The following is a 19,214-nucleotide window of genomic DNA, read 5'->3' as shown; positions in this document are numbered from 1 at the left end:
AAATAAAATGTAATAGATTCATATTGTGTTCATACAGTGCAGCCCTTGCCCTTGCCAAACAGTCCTATTTTTCCTCTCTCATTAGCTCATGTTCCCGCAACCCCAGGCGTCTCTTTGACACCTTTAATTCTCTTCTTCGCCCTGCTGTGGCCACCCCCAAAACTAACCTTACTGCTGATAACTTTGCATGTTACTTCACTGACAAGATTGAACAGCTAAGGAAAGAATTCTCCCCTCCTTGCCATTCTGTTACTCAACCACACATAGATCATGCCTTTCCTACCCTTCAGACATTCCCCCCAGCTACTGACCAAGAGGTGGCTGCTTTTCTTTGCTCCTCTCGCCCCACCACTTGCCCGCTCGATCCTGTCCCATCTCACCTTATCAGATCTCTCTCCACTTGTCTCGTGCCTCCTCTAACACACATCTTCAACTGCTCGCTCTCTTCTGGCATCGTCCCTGCTGACCTTAAACATGCCACTGTAGTACCTATACTAAAAAAACCATCCCTCGATCCATCCACCCTCTCTAACTACCGTCCCATATCCCTGCTCCCTTTTTCCTCAAAGCTTCTGGAAAGACTTGTCTTTACCCGTGTGTCTCATTTCCTCAATTCCAACTCTCTCCTTGACCCCCTTCAATCTGGCTTCCGCCCTTTCCACTCTACACAGACTGCCCTTATCAAAGTTACTAACGACCTAATCGCAGCTAAATCCAAAGGCCACTACTCCATACTAATTCTTCTTGACCTCTCAGCGGCCTTTGACACCGTTGATCATGCTCTCCTTCTTCAAACTCTTCAATCGCTTGGTCTTTGTGACTCTGTCCTCTCGTGGTTTTCCTCTTATCTCTCCCAACGCTCATTCAGTGTCTCTTTTTATAATGATACCTCCTCCCCTCGCCCTGTCTCGGTTGGAGTCCCCCAAGGCTCCGTCCTTGGTCCCCTTCTATTTTCTCTTTATACTGCCTCTCTTGGCAAACTTATTACCTCTTTTGGATTCCACTACCACCTGTACGCTAAGGACACCCAGCTATATCTCTCCTCCCCGGACCTCTCTCCTGCCGTCCTGCAGCGTGTCACTGCTTGCCTTTCTTCCATCTCTGACTGGATGTCCTCCCGCTTTCTGAAACTTAATCTCTCAAAAACTGAGCTCCTTGTCTTTCCTCCTCCTAATACTGATCCTCCTCTTTCGCTCTCCCTTAAAGTTTGTGGTACCAACATCAGTCCATTCTTGCAAGCGCGCTGTCTTGGCGTCATACTTGACTCTGGTATCACCTTTGAGCCTCACATCCAGCATGTTGCCAAATCCTGTAGATTCCATCTTAAAAACATAGCCCGCATCCGCCCCTTTCTTGCACCAAATACTACCAAGGAGCTTGTCCATGCTCTAGTAATTTCCTGCATGGATTTGTGTAACCCTCTCCTGATTGGTCTTCCCAAAAGCCATACTGCACACCTACAGTCCGTAATGAATGCTGCTGCTAGACTGATTTTCCTCTCTAGTCGTTTCTCTCACACCTCACCCCTCTGCCAGTCCTTACATTGGCTTCCTGTATGCTATAGGAGTCAATTCAAGGTACTAACTCACACCTATAAAGCACTGAACAACTCTAGCCCCTCTTATATCTCCTCACAGATCCATAGGTATGTCCCTTCTCGGTCTCTCCGCTCTGCCCGTGACCACCTCCTGTCCGTTGTCTGCACCAGTATGGCCAACTCGCGCTTGCAGGACTTCTCGCGGGCGGCTCCCTTCCTATGGAATAGCCTGCCTACCGCCATCAGACTCTCCCCTAGTCTTGCATCTTTTAAGAAGTGCCTTAAAACCCATCTCTTTAGGAAAGCTTATGGCCTCCAAGACTAACCCCTACCTCACATACCTGTCTCTTGCCCTCTCCTAAAGGGCAGCCCACCTTATTTGATTGCAAATTCCTGTCCTAATGTGTTTTACACCCTACCTCCTATAGAATGTAAGCTTGATTGAGCAGGGTCCTCTTCAACCTATTGTTCCTGTAAGTTTATTTGTAATTGTCCTATTTATAGTTAAATCCCCTCTCATAATATTGTAAAGCGCTACGGAATCTGTTGGCGCTATATAAATGGCAATAATAATAATAATAGAATGTAAAAATGTTACCTCCAGGGATTTCTGTCAACTCGTTTAATGGAGGAACACTCTCGAGTTTGTCAGCGTATTCTTTGCCTGCTTGGCGCTGAGCGTACCGTGCTTCAATCTCCTTCTTGGTCCTCGGAATCCGGCATTTAAAAATGCAGCATAGTGTGATGACTTTGTGGAAGAGAGTTGACAAAATAAACAAAAAAACAAATATTCAAAAAATAATTAATGTTCAAATATTAGGGAAATTAATAATAATTGTAATTAAGTAAAATATTACAATATTATTTGCATGTATAATTAGACAGTATGTTAAACAGTAGATAATGTAAGCCAAGTTTTACTGTATAATACCCGTCTTCTACTTTTTGTTATAGAGTTCATTAATTAAAACACCAAATTATGCCTCTGTCCCTCTTTTCTCTCCTAATGTCCATCTTTTCTATTTTAATGTCCCTCTTTTCTAGGAGCTCCATATTGTTGGTGTGTCTGAGTGTATAACAGAGCTCCACAGCAATAATACTCCCAGTAATGTGTCTGAGTGTGTAACAGAGCTCCACAGCAATAATACTCCCAGTAATGTGTCTGAATGTATAACAGAGCTCCACAGCAATAATACTCCCAGTAATGTGTCTGAGTGTATAACAGAGCTCCACAGCAATAATACTCCCAGTAATGTGTCTGAGTGTATAACAGAGCTCCACAGCAATAATACTCCCAGTAATGTGTCTGAGTGTATAACAGAGCTCCACAGTAATAATGCTCCCAGTAATGTGTCTGAGTGTATAACAGAGCTCCATAGCAATAATACTCCCAGTAATGTGTCTGAGTGTATAACAGAGCTCCACAGCAATAATACTCCCAGTAATGTGTCTGAGCGTATACCTGAGCTCCACAGCAATAATACTCCCAGTAATGTGTTTGAGCGTATAACAGAGCTCCGCAGCAATAATACTCCCAGTAATGTGTCTGAGTGTATAACAGAACTTCACAGCAATAATACTCCCAGTAATGTGTCTGAGTGTATAACAGAGCTCCCCACCAATAATACTCCCAGTAATGTGTCTGAGTGTATAACAGAGCTCCACAGCAATAATACTCCCAGTAATGTGCCTGAGTGTATAACAGAGCTCCACAGCAATAATACTCCCAGTAATGTGCCTGAGTGTATAACAGAGCTCCACAGCAATAATACTCCCAGTAATGTGTTTGAGCGTATAACAGAGCTCCACAGCAATAATACTCACAGTAATGTGCCTGAGTGTATAACAGAGCTCCACAGCAATACAACTCCCAGTAATGTGTCTGAGTGTGTAACAGAGCTCCACAGCAATAATACTCCCAGTAATGTGTCTGAGTGTATAACAGAGCTCCATAGCAATAATACTCCCAGTAATGTGTCTGAGTCTATAACAGAGCCCCAAAGCAATAATACTCCCAGTAATGTGTCTGAGTGTATAACAGAGCTCCACAGCAATAATACTCCCAGTAACGTTTCTGAGTGTATAACAGAGCTCCATAGCAATAATACTCCCAGTAATGTGTCTGAGTGTATAACAGAGCTCCACAGCAATAATACTCCCAGTAATGTGTCTGAGCGTATACCTGAGCTCCACAGCAATAATACTCCCAGTAATGTGTTTGAGCGTATAACAGAGCTCCACAGCAATAATACTCCCAGTAATGTGTCTGAGTGTATAACAGAACTTCACAGCAATAATACTCCCAGTAATGTGTCTGAGTGTATAACAGAGCTCCACAGCAATAATACTCCCAGTAATGTGTCTGAGTGTATAACAGAGCTCCACAGCAATAATACTCCCAGTAATGTGTCTGAGTGTATAACAGAGCTCCCCACCAATAATACTCCCAGTAATGTGTCTGAGTGTATAACAGAGCTCCACAGCAATAATACTCCCAGTAATGTGTCTGAGTGTATCACAGAGCTCCACAGCAATAATACTCCCAGTAATGTGTCTGAGTGTATAACAGAGCTCCACAGCAATAATACTCCCAGTAATGTGTCTGAGTGTATCACAGAGCTCCACAGCAATAATACTCCCAGTAATGTGTCTGAGTGTATAACAGAGCTCCACAGTAATAATGCTCCCAGTAATGTGTCTGAGTGTATAACAGAGCTCCACAGCAATAATGCTCCCAGTAATGTGTCTGAGTGTATAACAGAGCTCCACAGCAATAATACTCCCAGTAATGTGCCTGAGTGTATAACAGAGCTCCACAGCAATAATACTCCCAGTAATGTGTCTGAGCGTATAACAGATCTCCACAGCAATAATACTCCCAGTAATGTGCCTGAGTGTATAACAGAGCTCCACAGCAATACAACTCCCAGTAATGTGTCTGAGTGTGTAACAGAGCTCCACAGCAATAATACTCCCAGTAACGTGTCTGAGTGTATAACAGAGCTCCATAGCAGTAATACTCCCAGTAATGTGTCTGAGTGTATAACAGAGCCCCAAAGCAATAATACTCTCAGTAATGTGTCTGAGTGTATAACAGAGCTCCACAGCAATAATACTCCCAGTAACGTGTCTGAGTGTATAACAGAGCTCCATAGCAATAATACTCCCAGTAATGTGTCTGAGTGTATAACAGAGCTCCACAGCAATAATACTCCCAGTAATGTGTCTGAGCGTATACCTGAGCTCCACAGCAATAATACTCCCAGTAATGTGTTTGAGCGTATAACAGAGCTCCATAGCAATAATACTCCCAGTAATGTGTCTGAGTGTATAACAGAACTTCACAGCAATAATACTCCCAGTAATGTGTCTGAGTGTATAACAGAGCTCCCCACCAATAATACTCCCAGTAATGTGTCTGAGTGTATAACAGAGCTCCATAGCAATAATACTCCCAGTAATGTGTCTGAGTGTATAACAGAGCTCCATAGCAATAATACTCCCAGTAATGTGTCTGAGCGTATACCTGAGCTCCACAGCAATAATACTCCCAGTAATGTGTTTGAGCGTATAACAGAGCTCCACAGCAATAATACTCCCAGTAATGTGTCTGAGTGTATAACAGAACTTCACAGCAATAATACTCCCAGTAATGTGTCTGAGTGTATAACAGCGCTCCACAGCAATAATACTCCCAGTAATGTGTCTGAGTGTATAACAGAGCTCCACCGCAATAATACTCCCAGTAATGTGCCTGAGTGTATAACAGAGCTCCCCACCAATAATACTCCCAGTAATGTGTCTGAGTGTATAACAGAGCTCCACAGCAATAATACTCCCAGTAATGTGTCTGAGTGTATAACAGAACTTCACAGCAATAATACTCCCAGTAATGTGTCTGAGTGTATAACAGAGCTCCACGGCAATAATACTCCCAGTAATGTGTCTGAGTGTATAACAGAGCTCCACAGCAATAATACTCCCAGTAATGTGCCTGAGTGTATAACAGAGCTCCACAGCAATAATACTCCCAGTAATGTGTCTGAGCGTATAACAGATCTCCACAGCAATAATACTCACAGTAATGTGCCTGAGTGTATAACAGAGCTCCACAGCAATACAACTCCCAGTAATGTGTCTGAGTGTGTAACAGAGCTCCACAGCAATAATACTCCCAGTAATGTGTCTGAGTGTATAACAGAGCTCCACAGTAATAATGCTCCCAGTAATGTGTCTGAGTGTATAACAGAGCTCCACAGCAATAATACTCCCAGTAATGTGCCTGAGTGTATAACAGAGCTCCACAGCAATACAACTCCCAGTAATGTGTCTGAGTGTGTAACAGAGCTCCACAGCAATAATACTCCCAGTAATGTGTCTGAGTGTATAACAGAGCTCCACAGCAATAATGCTCCCAGTAATGTGTCTGAGTGTATAACAGAGCTCCACAGCAATAATACTCCCAGTAATGTGCCTGAGTGTATAACAGAGCTCCACAGCAATAATACTCCCAGTAATGTGTCTGAGCGTATAACAGATCTCCACAGCAATAATACTCACAGTAATGTGCCTGAGTGTATAACAGAGCTCCACAGCAATACAACTCCCAGTAATGTGTCTGAGTGTGTAACAGAGCTCCACAGCAATAATACTCCCAGTAACGTGTCTGAGTGTATAACAGAGCTCCATAGCAGTAATACTCCCAGTAATGTGTCTGAGTGTATAACAGAGCCCCAAAGCAATAATACTCTCAGTAATGTGTCTGAGTGTATAACAGAGCTCCACAGCAATAATACTCCCAGTAACGTGTCTGAGTGTATAACAGAGCTCCATAGCAATAATACTCCCAGTAATGTGTCTGAGTGTATAACAGAGCTCCACAGCAATAATACTCCCAGTAATGTGTCTGAGCGTATACCTGAGCTCCACAGCAATAATACTCCCAGTAATGTGTTTGAGCGTATAACAGAGCTGCACAGCAATAATACTCCCAGTAATGTGTCTGAGTGTATAACAGAACTTCACAGCAATAATACTCCCAGTAATGTGTCTGAGTGTGTAACAGAGCTCCCCACCAATAATACTCCCAGTAATGTGTCTGAGTGTATAACAGAGCTCCATAGCAATAATACTCCCAGTAATGTGTCTGAGTGTATAACAGAGCTCCACAGCAATAATACTCCCAGTAATGTGTCTGAGCGTATACCTGAGCTCCACAGCAATAATACTCCCAGTAATGTGTTTGAGCGTATAACAGAGCTCCACAGCAATAATACTCCCAGTAATGTGTCTGAGTGTATAACAGAACTTCACAGCAATAATACTTCCAGTAATGTGTCTGAGTGTATAACAGAGCTCCACAGCAATAATACTCCCAGTAATGTGTCTGAGTGTATAACAGAGCTCCACCGCAATAATACTCCCAGTAATGTGCCTGAGTGTATAACAGAGCTCCCCACCAATAATACTCCCAGTAATGTGTCTGAGTGTATAACAGAGCTCCACAGCAATAATACTCCCAGTAATGTGTCTGAGTGTATAACAGAACTTCACAGCAATAATACTCCCAGTAATGTGTCTGAGTGTATAACAGAGCTCCACGGCAATAATACTCCCAGTAATGTGTCTGAGTGTATAACAGAGCTCCACAGCAATAATACTCCCAGTAATGTGTCTGATTGTATAACAGAGCTCCCCACCAATAATACTCCCAGCAATGTGTCTGAGTGTATAACAGAGCTCCACAGCAATAATACTCCCAGTAATGTGTCTGAGTGTATAACAGAACTTCACAGCAATAATACTCCCAGTAATGTGTCTGAGTGTATAACAGAACTTCACAGCAATAATACTCCCAGTAATGTGTCTGAGTGTATAACAGAGCTCCACGGCAATAATACTCCCAGTAATGTGTCTGAGTGTATAACAGAGCTCCACAGCAATAATACTCCCAGTAATGTGTCTGATTGTATAACAGAGCTCCCCACCAATAATACTCCCAGCAATGTGTCTGAGTGTATAACAGAGCTCCACAGCAATAATACTCCCAGTAATGTGTCTGAGTGTATAACAGAACTTCACAGCAATAATACTCCCAGTAATGTGTCTGAGTGTATAACAGAGCTCCACAGCAATAATACTCCCAGTAATGTGTCTGAGTGTATAACAGAGCTCCACAGCAATAATACTCCCAGTAATGTGTCTGAGTGTATAACAGAGCTCCCCACCAATAATACTCCCAGTAATGTGTCTGAGTGTATAACAGAGCTCCACAGCAATAATACTCCCAGTAATGTGTCTGAGTGTATCACAGAGCTCCACAGCAATAATACTCTCAGTAATGTGTCTGAGTGTATAACAGAGCTCCACAGCAATAATACTCCCAGTAATGTGTCTGAGTGTATAACAGAGCTCCACAACAATAATACTCCCAGTAATGTGTCTGAGTGTATAACAGAGCTCCGCAGCAATAATACTCCCAGTAATGTGTCTGAGTGTATAACAGAGCTCCACCGCATTAATACTCCCAGTAATGTGACTGAGTGTATAACAGAGCTTGACAGCAATAATACTCCCAGTAATGTGTCTGAGTGTATCACAGAGCTCCACAGCAATAATACTCCCAGTAATGGGTCTGAGTGTATAACAGAGCTCCACAGCAATAATACTCCCAGTAATGTGTCTGAGTGTATAACAGAGCTCCACACCAACAATACTCCCAGTAATGTGTCTGAGTGTATAACAGAGCTCCACAGCAATAATACTCCCAGTAATGTGTCTGAGTGTATCACAGAGCTCCACAGCAATAATACTCCCAGTAATGTGACTGAGTGTATAACAGAGCTCCACAGCAATAATACTCCCAGTACGGTGTCTATTAATTACAATAAATGTGTTTATAAATCAGTCTGTGTAAATAAGACAGTCTTCTTGTTCTAGAATACATTTTAGATGCATTCATTTTTATTAGTAAGTCACCTACATTTTTCAGTACAGCCCTGCCCCTGGCAACACTCCCACTCACAACCCTAAAATTGAAGGGCACTGCGCTGCCCAAATACAAAAACATCAGTCTTTAGTAAATATACCCCCCAATGTATCTAAAAACTAATTGAAAAGGCTGCAGATCCTGTGTGCAGCCTTTACAAGCCCTCCCCTTCTTACCCCGCCCAGACTTTCTGTGGCTGTCCAATCACAGACTTCCCAATGTAGGTCAATGAGAAGTCTTTGCAAGGCAGGTGCTCTGGGAAATTGCTTTCTTTTGAGTTCAGTGCAAATCAGGGAGTAACAGGGCCTGATTGAAAGCCAGGGGGTGTACCAAGGTTAATTTAATTGTATTGAAATCTGCACTTTTTGTAAGATAAAAAAGAGGACACACTCTTCACACATAAACAACTTCAGCAAGCTAAGGTGTTGAAGCTGTGGAGTGTCCCTTTAAAATGTCCCTTTTTGTCTCTGATGTATTCAGAACATATGAGTTATACTTAATACAGTGAATGATGTCTCTTTCACAAACGTACCCATACATTCCTTTAGTTTAACCAAAAGGTTGAGAATTAAGTCGTAGATCAAATTCCCACCGAGAAGTGCTGGCAAGGGATGCGGGGGCGCTATTACCTGGCAGGCTGCTAGTTTAGAGAGGATCTTGGGCTGCTGCTTTATAGTTCAATATCAAACTATGTTATGTAACTGTATTATTTTATTATTATTGTAGTCTTGTTCTGGCAGTATAAATAGAAAACATTTGATGTAAAATTAATAAAAGGAGTGCAGTTTTCTGATTTGGACTCAAACTGGGCTATTCATTTACAGTTTCCCCCAGGCCAAATGTTTCCCCCAGGCCCTCCCCTGAATTCACAAAATGATTACATGGTGAGAGGGAATACCAAACTAGATGTTTTCCTTTTTATTATCTATTTAATTGAATTGAGCATAGCCTGCTGAGTGCTCCATCGCAAAAAAAAACAAATCCCTGCCAATAATTAAAGAACAATGTAACACAGAAAGTAAAATGAGCCTGACAGAGGAACTAGAATCACCTGGAGACCTTTTAATGTGATACATGCTTAATGCGTGTTGTCACTGTGCGGCGTGTGTAAACTTTCTTTGCTGTTGGTGGTTATTTTTTTATACGGACACAGCTCTAAATAATTCTGTTGTGTTGATTCCAAATAAAATGACGCACTATCTATCATGGAGGTAAAAGAACTTTGGCATCTGATTGGCACTTTGCAAACCAATTGGCTGGGCTGAACAATGATGCTGTCTGATTGGCTGTGGCATGGGTAATGGTGAGCACAAAACTTGGGTTTATTCTGTAGAATGGAAATTGTGGCAAATTGTCTGGGGGATTGTAACTTTCATGACAATATGGAAGAGCTGGAAAAACTGACGAGTTAGAGAACAAGACTAAATAAATTGGCATTTGTGGCCCAAAATGTGCAATCCCTCTCCACATTCTCTGTGGTTTAGGGAAAAAACCCCGTTGAGTACCTGGAAAGATTCAATTTCATTTTGCACTGCTCGGATTAATTTTACTTTTAGCTTTATTTACAATAATTAAGATTAAAGCGTACCATCGCCTAAAGCAGTCATATGGATGAAATGGAACTGAGCAAGAATGCACATTAGAATTTGGTTTCAAGGTACAGAGTATGGGATTTTCAGATTACTAAGGATGGCAGATTCTCAAAAAATTCATGGTTTTATCCTAAAACACTAGAGGCATACACCCTCAGGATTTCCCTTCCCGACAGTGTGATGCCTCCAGGTTTATCACTGCTGCCCTATCTCCCACAATCTTTCAACATCTCTCTAACCCTAACTTCTGCTAAAACATGAATATGTCATAGAAACGGTGGTCTTAATGTATAGCAGCTCTTTTCTTGGAAAATCACAATATTCACAATTTTTATTTTAAGAATTTGGTTCGACTAATGCCTGGCTTATTTCTTTATTATTTATTTCAGATGTAAAAAAAAAAATGAAATTAGTATCTTGCAATACCTTTTTTTATTGGACTAAAAAAATTTGTAATTACAATTTTTTCGGGGAATTTCCTTTTTACAAGTCTAAAGAATTTTTGAGCTGTATTTCTTTTGTGGCCATCGTGTAGATTTATTTTATTCATTTCAAATGTTGGCTGCCCACTAATCATCAATCATCTATTTTTTGGCACCATGGAAAGAATTCCAAATCACCAGCCAAACAAACTTATTAGCCAATTGTCCGTGTCGTTTTGTGATACATCCATATGGCACTTTGGAGTTACAGAATTTGGACGACCCACCAATCGGCCAATTTTCTGACAAATTGCAATTTGTTTGAAACCGAAAGTACGAGTCTATTGTTTACAGTATGAAAAGGAACTAATGGAAGAGAAAGCTAATTGAATGTTTATATTTTGTACATTGTTTGTTCTGTTACAACCTGTTTTGACTGATTTGTGAATGAATGAAAAACTGGACCTCTTCCAAACTATAAAATTGCCTAATTTAAAACAGAAAAAAATAATCATTAAACTTTTATTTGTGAATTCATGCCGTGTTATGGCCGTTGCAATGCAATAACAAAAGTCTGGAAAAGATTTAACGAAGGGAAAAAAAATCCCTGAAATTACATCTGTGAATAAATAATTAAGCAATGTGGCATTTTTCACAAGAGCAAAGGTAGAAGGCATTTACATCTGATCATTAAAAGAATTGCTGATGATGAACCGAACATGTATCTAAAGGATTTATTGAATATCGGTACATATTCCCCAACAAAAATAAATATGCTATGCATAGATACCTAGAAATATTCTTCCTAAAACATCAAAACAGTTCATATATTTAATTTTAAGAGGTTTACATGGTATGAGCCCCATTATTTTGAGTTTCTATTCTGTTGTACTCGCCTTACATTGCCCATAATTGTGGTAACAAGGGGGTGTTACCAGGAAGAAAGTCGAAGAATGTGCCAGAGAGAATAACACACATGGGTTAACCATCACATGATTATTTCAATGTCAAATGCTCAAATTATCTACATGGGACAGTTGAGGTGGTGGCATCATAAATGGAAGTGCCATTTTAAACATTTCAACAGAGTATTACCCACTGGTCAGTACATGGACAAGACACCATGAATTGGTTTATCAGTCAGTATGAGCTCAGAAGCAATCTAAGGACGCTTGCAATATATTCTACTCTGGTGTCAAGGAGGAATGGTAGTTCAGAATGTCATGGTGGAATAATGGGACGCGAATCCCCAGTCAGGACTTAGCCTAATGTGCTGCAGTAAGAATGTGTGCAATATGTGCTAATCAGCCACATGTACGAAGCAGATACAGGCCTTCGAAGAAACTTAGAAATGATTTACCAGATGAACCACACCATATTGTACCATATTGAGAGATGGGATGGACGAAATAGGGTTACCGACTTTAAAAATGCAAACTGCAGGGCTGTATTACCAATATACCGTATTTTCTCAAAAATCGACAGTGCGCCTTATAATGCGGTGCCCCTGATGTATGGTTGTGCTTTCTGTCCTAGAACCGATTTTATGTGGTACACGGCGCTCAGAAATCTGTCAACATGTTTTAGCATGGCCTTGGTAAGCTACGAAGCTGCACTGCTTGCAGGGCCGGACTGGCCCACCAGGATACCGTGAAATTTCCCGGTAGGCCGCATTAAGCCCTAATGATTATTATAATAAATCCTCCCCTCGAACTGTGCCAGCCTGTCAGTCCGAGGGGAGGGAGGAGCTGGGGGCTGGTGTGGCTGCCAGCAGCTGCAGGGAGACCTGTCAGTCTCCCTGCACAGTCTCCAATCATTTCGGCCGCATGCCCCGCCCCCAAACGGAAGCTCTGCCTCCCGCCCACAAGCTGTTTTGTATTTTGTGTGTAACACTGAACAATGTTGAGAGTTATTGTGAAAGAGTTGAATAGAGTTGAATAAAGTTTGACTTATCAGAGTTTTGTTTCATTTAATGCGTGCGCCTTATAACCCGGTGCGCCTTATGTATGAAAATAAACCCGTTAGCAGTCGATCAATGATATTGCGCCTTATAACCCTTATGGTCCGAAAAATACGGTATGTTATAACACACTGCAGGCCTGTATTAACAATATATGTTATAACACACTGCAGGGCTGTATTACAAATATATATTATAACAAACTGCAGGCCTGTATTACCAATATATGTTATAACACACTGCAGGCCTGTATTACCAATATATGTTATAACACACTGCAGGCCTGTATTACCAATATATGTTATAACAAACTGCAGGCCTGTATTACCAATATAAGTTATAACAAACTGCAGGCCTGTATTACCAATATATGTTATAACAAACTGCAGGCCTGTATTACCAATATATGTTATAACAAACTGCAGGCCTGTATTACCAATATATGTTATTGTGGTGGAATCTCGGTAAAAATAAATTTAGTAGGCCGAGATTACCACGTGGCATGTGTACGTGCATATGCTGACGTATCGATCAGTTGGTTGCACGAGGCAAGATACGATCAGTAGTGTACGGAGCATGTGCAAGAATACAGGATATAGTATTCCCCTCCTCCATTGTGCTGGACAAGCCATGCGGTCAAGCAGGAAGTTAATTCTTGTTTGTATTGATTGGTCAAGAGAATGTGCGGGTGGAGCTTAATATGGGAGGAGTTATGTGCCTATATAAGGAGCCTGCACTATTGTCCGGGGCTCAGAACTTGCTGTATTTTGGTGACATTAGTCCCTCTGAGTCCCGATCGGTGATCCAATAAAGAATCTCTTCCTTCCTGAAGAAACCTGTGTCCATCTCTCTGTGCTTGGCTTCCGTCAGTTTCTCCGGTATCATTTGGTGCATTGGCCGGGAAGCTCATCGTTCAACGGTAGCTGAGAGGCAGAGGCGTGAGACGGTCTATCTTTGCCCACGTTCTCTACGGCTGCACCCCTGAACTTCTGCGTGGACTTCCCTTCGTCTCGGCGGCACTGGTCTGTTGTCCAGGAGATCATCGGCCTCTACGTAAGAAGTGCTGGGGTGTCCCCGTCGATGAGTGTGAACTCAGGTTCAGGAACGAGGAGGTAAGACAACTGCTGTTTTAGACGGCAGACCCACTAGGGGTATACCGATTGTGCGGTAGGCCCATAAGGGGTTTGAATTGTGTATGGAATCTGCCCCCTCTGTCGGAGGGAAGGAGCGAAGGCGCACCGCTCAATCGAACGCTCTTTAGTAAGACCGTTTGATTTGGTTAGTCAGGCGGGGTCATGTGTAAATAGCCCTAGCCGGACACCGGTGTCTTGTCTAGACTAGCGTTCTAGGGTGTATATTACGTTCGCTAGGTTGGAGGGACCGGGAGACTAAGCGGCGCCTGTGTAAATTCGGTTCGCTAGCTCTCAACCTATCTTGGCTAAGTGGGAAGGCGTGTAAATTTGGAACCCACTAGATTTTTGATAGTAATCGACTAAGAGGCGTTTGTGTAAATTCGGTCCTCTAGCTCGCTATATGTGGTGCTTGGGCAGTGTGGCTAACCAAAACGGGTGTATATAGTTTTAGGTAGTCCATTCAAGGTACTGGCCAATAGTTTAGTTGGGATTGTAAATGTGTTAAAGATTGTTTAGTAGCGTGTATATCTTGTTAGATAGCGCAAGCTCAGCCGTCTAGCGAGAGTGTTAATAGTGTGTTGCTGTATCATAGTGCACGGTACCATAACCCTGTATATTTACTGACACTGTATATAAGTACTAATCACTGTCGTCCATTGCATGTTTAACACCATAACCACTAATAATTGTATTGTGACCTTAAATTGTGCTTTGACCTATGCTAACCGTACTGTAACCGCTATTTGTAAAAGACGATGTTACTGGGGTGTGTTATAGACGGGTAATTCATATATAGAGAATTATAGCGTGGGTGACTGTATAGTTTCGCCAAAGGGCATAATATTGATTATCTAGTGACTGGTGTAACAGCTGTGTGTGTACGGGAATTCCCTGAGTGTTTATTGTGTTATTGTGTACGTTTCACTTGGTAACCGTACCACGTGGTGCTGTTGCCAGAGGAAACGGGTGTGACTGTTGAATAGTACGCGTGCATAGTATTCGTTGTCAACGACGTTCCATTGATAAGTATGGGCGCGTCGGAGTCAACGATTCCGGATCCCTTAGGTTGTATGGTAAAGAATTTTAAAAAGGGATTCAAAACGTGATTTTGGGGTTAAAATGTCTCCTGTACGTTTGGTTACTTTGTGCACTAGGGAGTGGCCTACTTTGGTTGCGGCATGGCCGCCACGTGGTAGTTTGGATCCAACCCTGATACAGCGTGTACACGTGGCTGTGTCAGGTAGGCCTGAACTTTACGGACAGTTTCCATATATTGATTGTTGGAGACAGGCCGTAAACGACTCGCCAAAATGGATTCAGATATGCCACGAGGAGCAATGTCGCCTCATGGTGGCCAGGACTTGTTTGTCCACTAGGACTGTGGTTAGGCCCATTTTGGACACGCCCCCTGAGTCCGAGATCCCTTTGCCGCCCCCTTACTTCCCTTTAAGAGGAAATGACGCGAATGCAGGAAGTTCTATACCCCTCCCCTCATTGCCCTCATCCACTTCCGCTTCCTTTTCTAGTACAGAATCCACCCCCCCTCGTATTAAACCTGCCCTTCCGGAACCAGAACCAACCCCCGTTAGATCTAAATATCCTGATTTGGCGCCACTTCAAACTTCCGGTCAAGCTTCTTCTAGCTCGGCTGGGAGTATTCTATTTACTAACTTTTCCCAAAATCAAGCTCCCACATCCTCATGCCCTATTTCCCCCCGACTGGAACCTCTAACTGACGCCCCTCCACGTAGCCCCATACTAACCCGACAACTGACCGGTACCCAACAATTAAAACATTATCAGATGCCTCTTCGTCTGAATCCTGGGTCAGCCTATATCGATGCCGCAGGTCAAATGGCACATGCTGACCCAGTCTTTGTATATGTCCCGTTCACGACTACCGATCTCTTGAATTGGAAGACCCACAATTCCTCGTACACTGAGAAACCACAAGCTATGACCGATCTGTTCACCTCGATAGTTCAGACACATAACCCGACATGGGCTGATTGCCAGCAGTTATTAATGACTTTGTTTAATAATGAGGAAAGGACAAGGATTAATCAAGCGGCCATTAAAGCGCTAGAGGATAGAGCCCGTGCTTTGAATCAAGCCAATCCAGCAGCATGGGCCGCAACACATTACCCTAATACCGATCCCGACTGGAATGTAAATGGCGCAGATATGGTTCAACTCAGAGCCTATAGAGACGCTATAATTGCTGGCATGAAAGCCGGAGGGAAGAAAGATATTAACATGTCGACGACAGTTGAGGTGATTCAGAAAAGTGATGAAGCGCCCAGTGTCTTTTATGACCGATTATTGGAGGCATACCGCTTGTATACCCCCTTTAATCCGGAAGACGCAGATAATTCCCGAATGGTGAACTCCGCCTTTGTCAGCCAAGCTTACGGAGATATTAAGCGCAAGCTACAGAAGTTAGAAGGGTTTGCAGGTATGTCTATTACCCAACTAATGGAGGTAGCGAATAAAGTGTACATGAACAGGGACACAGAGACGAAGAAAGAGGAAGAGCGCAAGATGCGTAAAAAGGGTGATATGCTAGCGGTAGCGATCGCAGGCGTAGATAGACGGGGCCCAGATAGAGGCGATAGTAGATGGAATAGGGAGCCTTTGAGTAGGAATCAGTGCGCGTATTGCAAGGAAGAAGGGCATTGGAGAAACGAGTCTCCGCAAAGAGAGCAGTACGAGAGAGACTTACCCAGGGCAGGTTACGGAAACTTTAGAGGCAGAGCGAGAGGTAGAGGAGGCCCCGGAGGGAGCAATGGTAATAGAGGGAGTAATGGGAACAGAGGAAGTGTAAGGGAAGATAGGTACTATCCAGCAGCGCAAAGGTCCCGCGATAGAGAAGGTAGGGACTTTGTAGGATTGGCTGACACGGTCATGGAGGACTATTGATACCGACCGGGCTCCATCCCCCTTGGTCGAGCGGAGCCTATGGTCGATGTATCAATAGGGGGAAAAAGGAGTGCGTTCATGATCGACACTGGTGCTGAACATTCGGTGGTGACTGACCTAGTTGCTCCTCCATCTGGAAGAACTATTACTGTAATAGGAGAAACTGGAAGAAGTGCTGCAAAACCGGTTCTTAAAAGTCGACTCTGTACATTGGGAGGCCACGTAGTAAAACATCAATTCCTTTATATGCCTGAATGTCCAGTCCAATTGCTGGGACGTGATATGCTATCTAAGTTACAAGCGCAGATTACGTTCCTACCAAATGGAACAACATCTTTAAAGTTCAATGGACCTTCAGGTAATATGACATTATCCGTACCAAAGGAAGAAGAGTGGCGACTTTATACAGCGTTGACTAGCCAAAACCCTAGGAGTGATGAGTCCTTATTCAACATACCAGGAGTTTGGGCAGAGAACAACCCACCAGGACTGGCCCGCAATATTCCACCTATTAAAATCGAACTAAAACTTGGGGTTTATCCAGTGAGCCTAAGACAATATCACATCCCGCAGAAGGCTAAGAAGAACATCCAATCTTATCTGGATAAGTTCATACGGTATGGTATCCTAAAATTCTGTACTTCCCCCTGGAACACCCCATTGCTGCCTGTTCAAAAGCCCGGTACAGATGAGTATCGACCTGTGCAGGACTTGAGAGCAGTCAATGATGCGGTTGTTAGTATACATCCAGTTGTGCCCAATCCATATAACCTGCTTGCTTTAATTCCGGGCGGGGCTACTTACTTTACAGTCTTAGACCTCAAAGATGCCTTCTTTTGCCTCCGAATTGCCGCAGAAAGTCAATGTATCTTCGCTTTCCAATGGGAAAACGCTGTAACGTGCTCAAAACGCCAAATGACCTGGACAAGACTGCCCCAAGGGTTTAAAAATTCACCTACCCTATTTGGTTCAGCTCTAAGTCAAGATTTATTGGATTTCGAGTCCATCCCAGGAGAGTGTGTATTGTTACAATATGTAGATGACTTGTTGATAGCAGCAGTTACAAAGGAAATATGTCAGCAAGCGACGCACGATCTACTACACATTCTCTGGAAGGCAGGATACAAGGTGTCTAGAAAGAAGGCTCAGTTGTGTTTGCCAACTGTCAAATATCTGGGATTCCATATCTCTGAAGGTCAAAGAATTATGGGGCCAGAGAGAAAAGAAGCTGTGTGCCAAATACCGATACCCAAGAATAGAAGACAAGTGCGAGAATTCTTGGGGGCAGCAGGCTTCTGTAGGATATGGATTCCCAGCTACGCGATACTGGCAAAACCTCTGTATGCAGCTATCAAAGGTACAGAGCACGACCCCTTCTTATGGACTCAAGAACAGCAAACGGCATTTGAAGATGTGAAGAAGGCTTTGATGAGTGCCCCAGCATTAGGTCTACCTGATCACACACGACCATTCTACCTGTATGTACATGAGCAAAGAAGAATGGCTGTGGGAGTATTGACACAGTACTTGGGATCATGGCAAAGACCTGTTGCCTATATGTCTAAGCAACTGGATGCAGTGGCCAGCGGACTTCCACCTTGTCTAAGAGCCGTAGCTGCAGCCGCCCTGCTAGTAGCTGAAGCCGATAAACTCACTCTGGGTCAAGAACTTTATGTACGAGTCCCACATGCAGTACAGACGTTGTTGGATTACAAAGGAAATCATTGGTTTAGTAACAGCCGTATGACCAATGTTGTGTGAAAACCCAAGAGTGCATTTAGAGACTGTAAACACCTTAAATCCAGCTACCCTTTTGCCACAACCTACTGAAAGTCAACATGATTGTTTGGAAGTAATGGATGAAGTATTTTCAAGTAGACCAGATCTTTGTGATTTTCCCATCCAGAACCCCGATGTTCAATATTACACCGACGGCAGTAGTTATGTGAAAGAAGGGATCCGCTATGCAGGATATGCAGTAACAACGATAGACAAGGTGATAGAAGCTCGGCCACTGGCAAAAGGAACATCAGCACAAAAGGCAGAATGGATAGCACTGACACGAGCGTTACAATTGGCTGAAGGTTTAAGAGTGAACATCTACACGGACTCCAAGTATGCGTTTTTAACCACTCATGCCCACGGAGCTTTGTATAAAGAAAGAGGACTATTGAATTCAGAAGGCAAAGAAACCAAGTACGCAGCCGAAATCCTACAACTATTGGAAGCAGTGTGGGAGCCGAGAGAAGTCGGTATTATACATTGTCGAGCGCATCTGAGAGGAGATGGTGATGTAACCAAAGGAAATCGGATGGCAGATAGTGCAGCTAAGCGTGCCGCTGAATCGGGAAGACAAGAGTATGTGGGGCATATAGCTGCTCTTATACCAACTCCACTGTCTCAATGGACTCCAGTTTATACAGCTCAAGAAGAGGAGTGGTTAAAGACTGAACCTGGAAAGTATTTGGAGAACAAATGGTATCAGTTAGAAGATGGAAGAATAGTCATTCCAGCATCACTAGCGGTAGAAATTGTCCAAAACTATCACAACGGGACACATTCTGGGAGAGACAGCACAGAAGAATCTCTCAGAAAACGTTTCTACATACCAAGATTGTCCAACTTGACTCAGGCCATTGTATGAAGATGTGTAACGTGTGCTA

The 19,214-nt window shown here is 43.0% G+C and overlaps 1 protein-coding gene across 1 annotated transcript in view; it reads right to left on the bottom strand.

Moving 5' to 3' along the window:
• The window catches only part of TMIE (transmembrane inner ear), a 109,630-nt gene that overhangs the window by 15,545 nt on the left and 74,871 nt on the right, over nucleotides 1–19,214 (bottom strand). The window contains exon 3 of the mRNA XM_063450839.1: nucleotides 2,136–2,285. Coding sequence (XP_063306909.1) covers nucleotides 2,136–2,285 — 150 coding nt within the window. The remainder of the gene's footprint in view (nucleotides 1–2,135; nucleotides 2,286–19,214) is intronic.

The sequence above is a fragment of the Pelobates fuscus genome, chromosome 4, assembly GCF_036172605.1.
Source record: "Pelobates fuscus isolate aPelFus1 chromosome 4, aPelFus1.pri, whole genome shotgun sequence".
NCBI lineage: Eukaryota > Metazoa > Chordata > Amphibia > Anura > Pelobatidae > Pelobates > Pelobates fuscus.
Note: the sequence above shows the minus strand (reverse complement) of the source record. Positions and strands in the feature narration are given on the sequence as shown.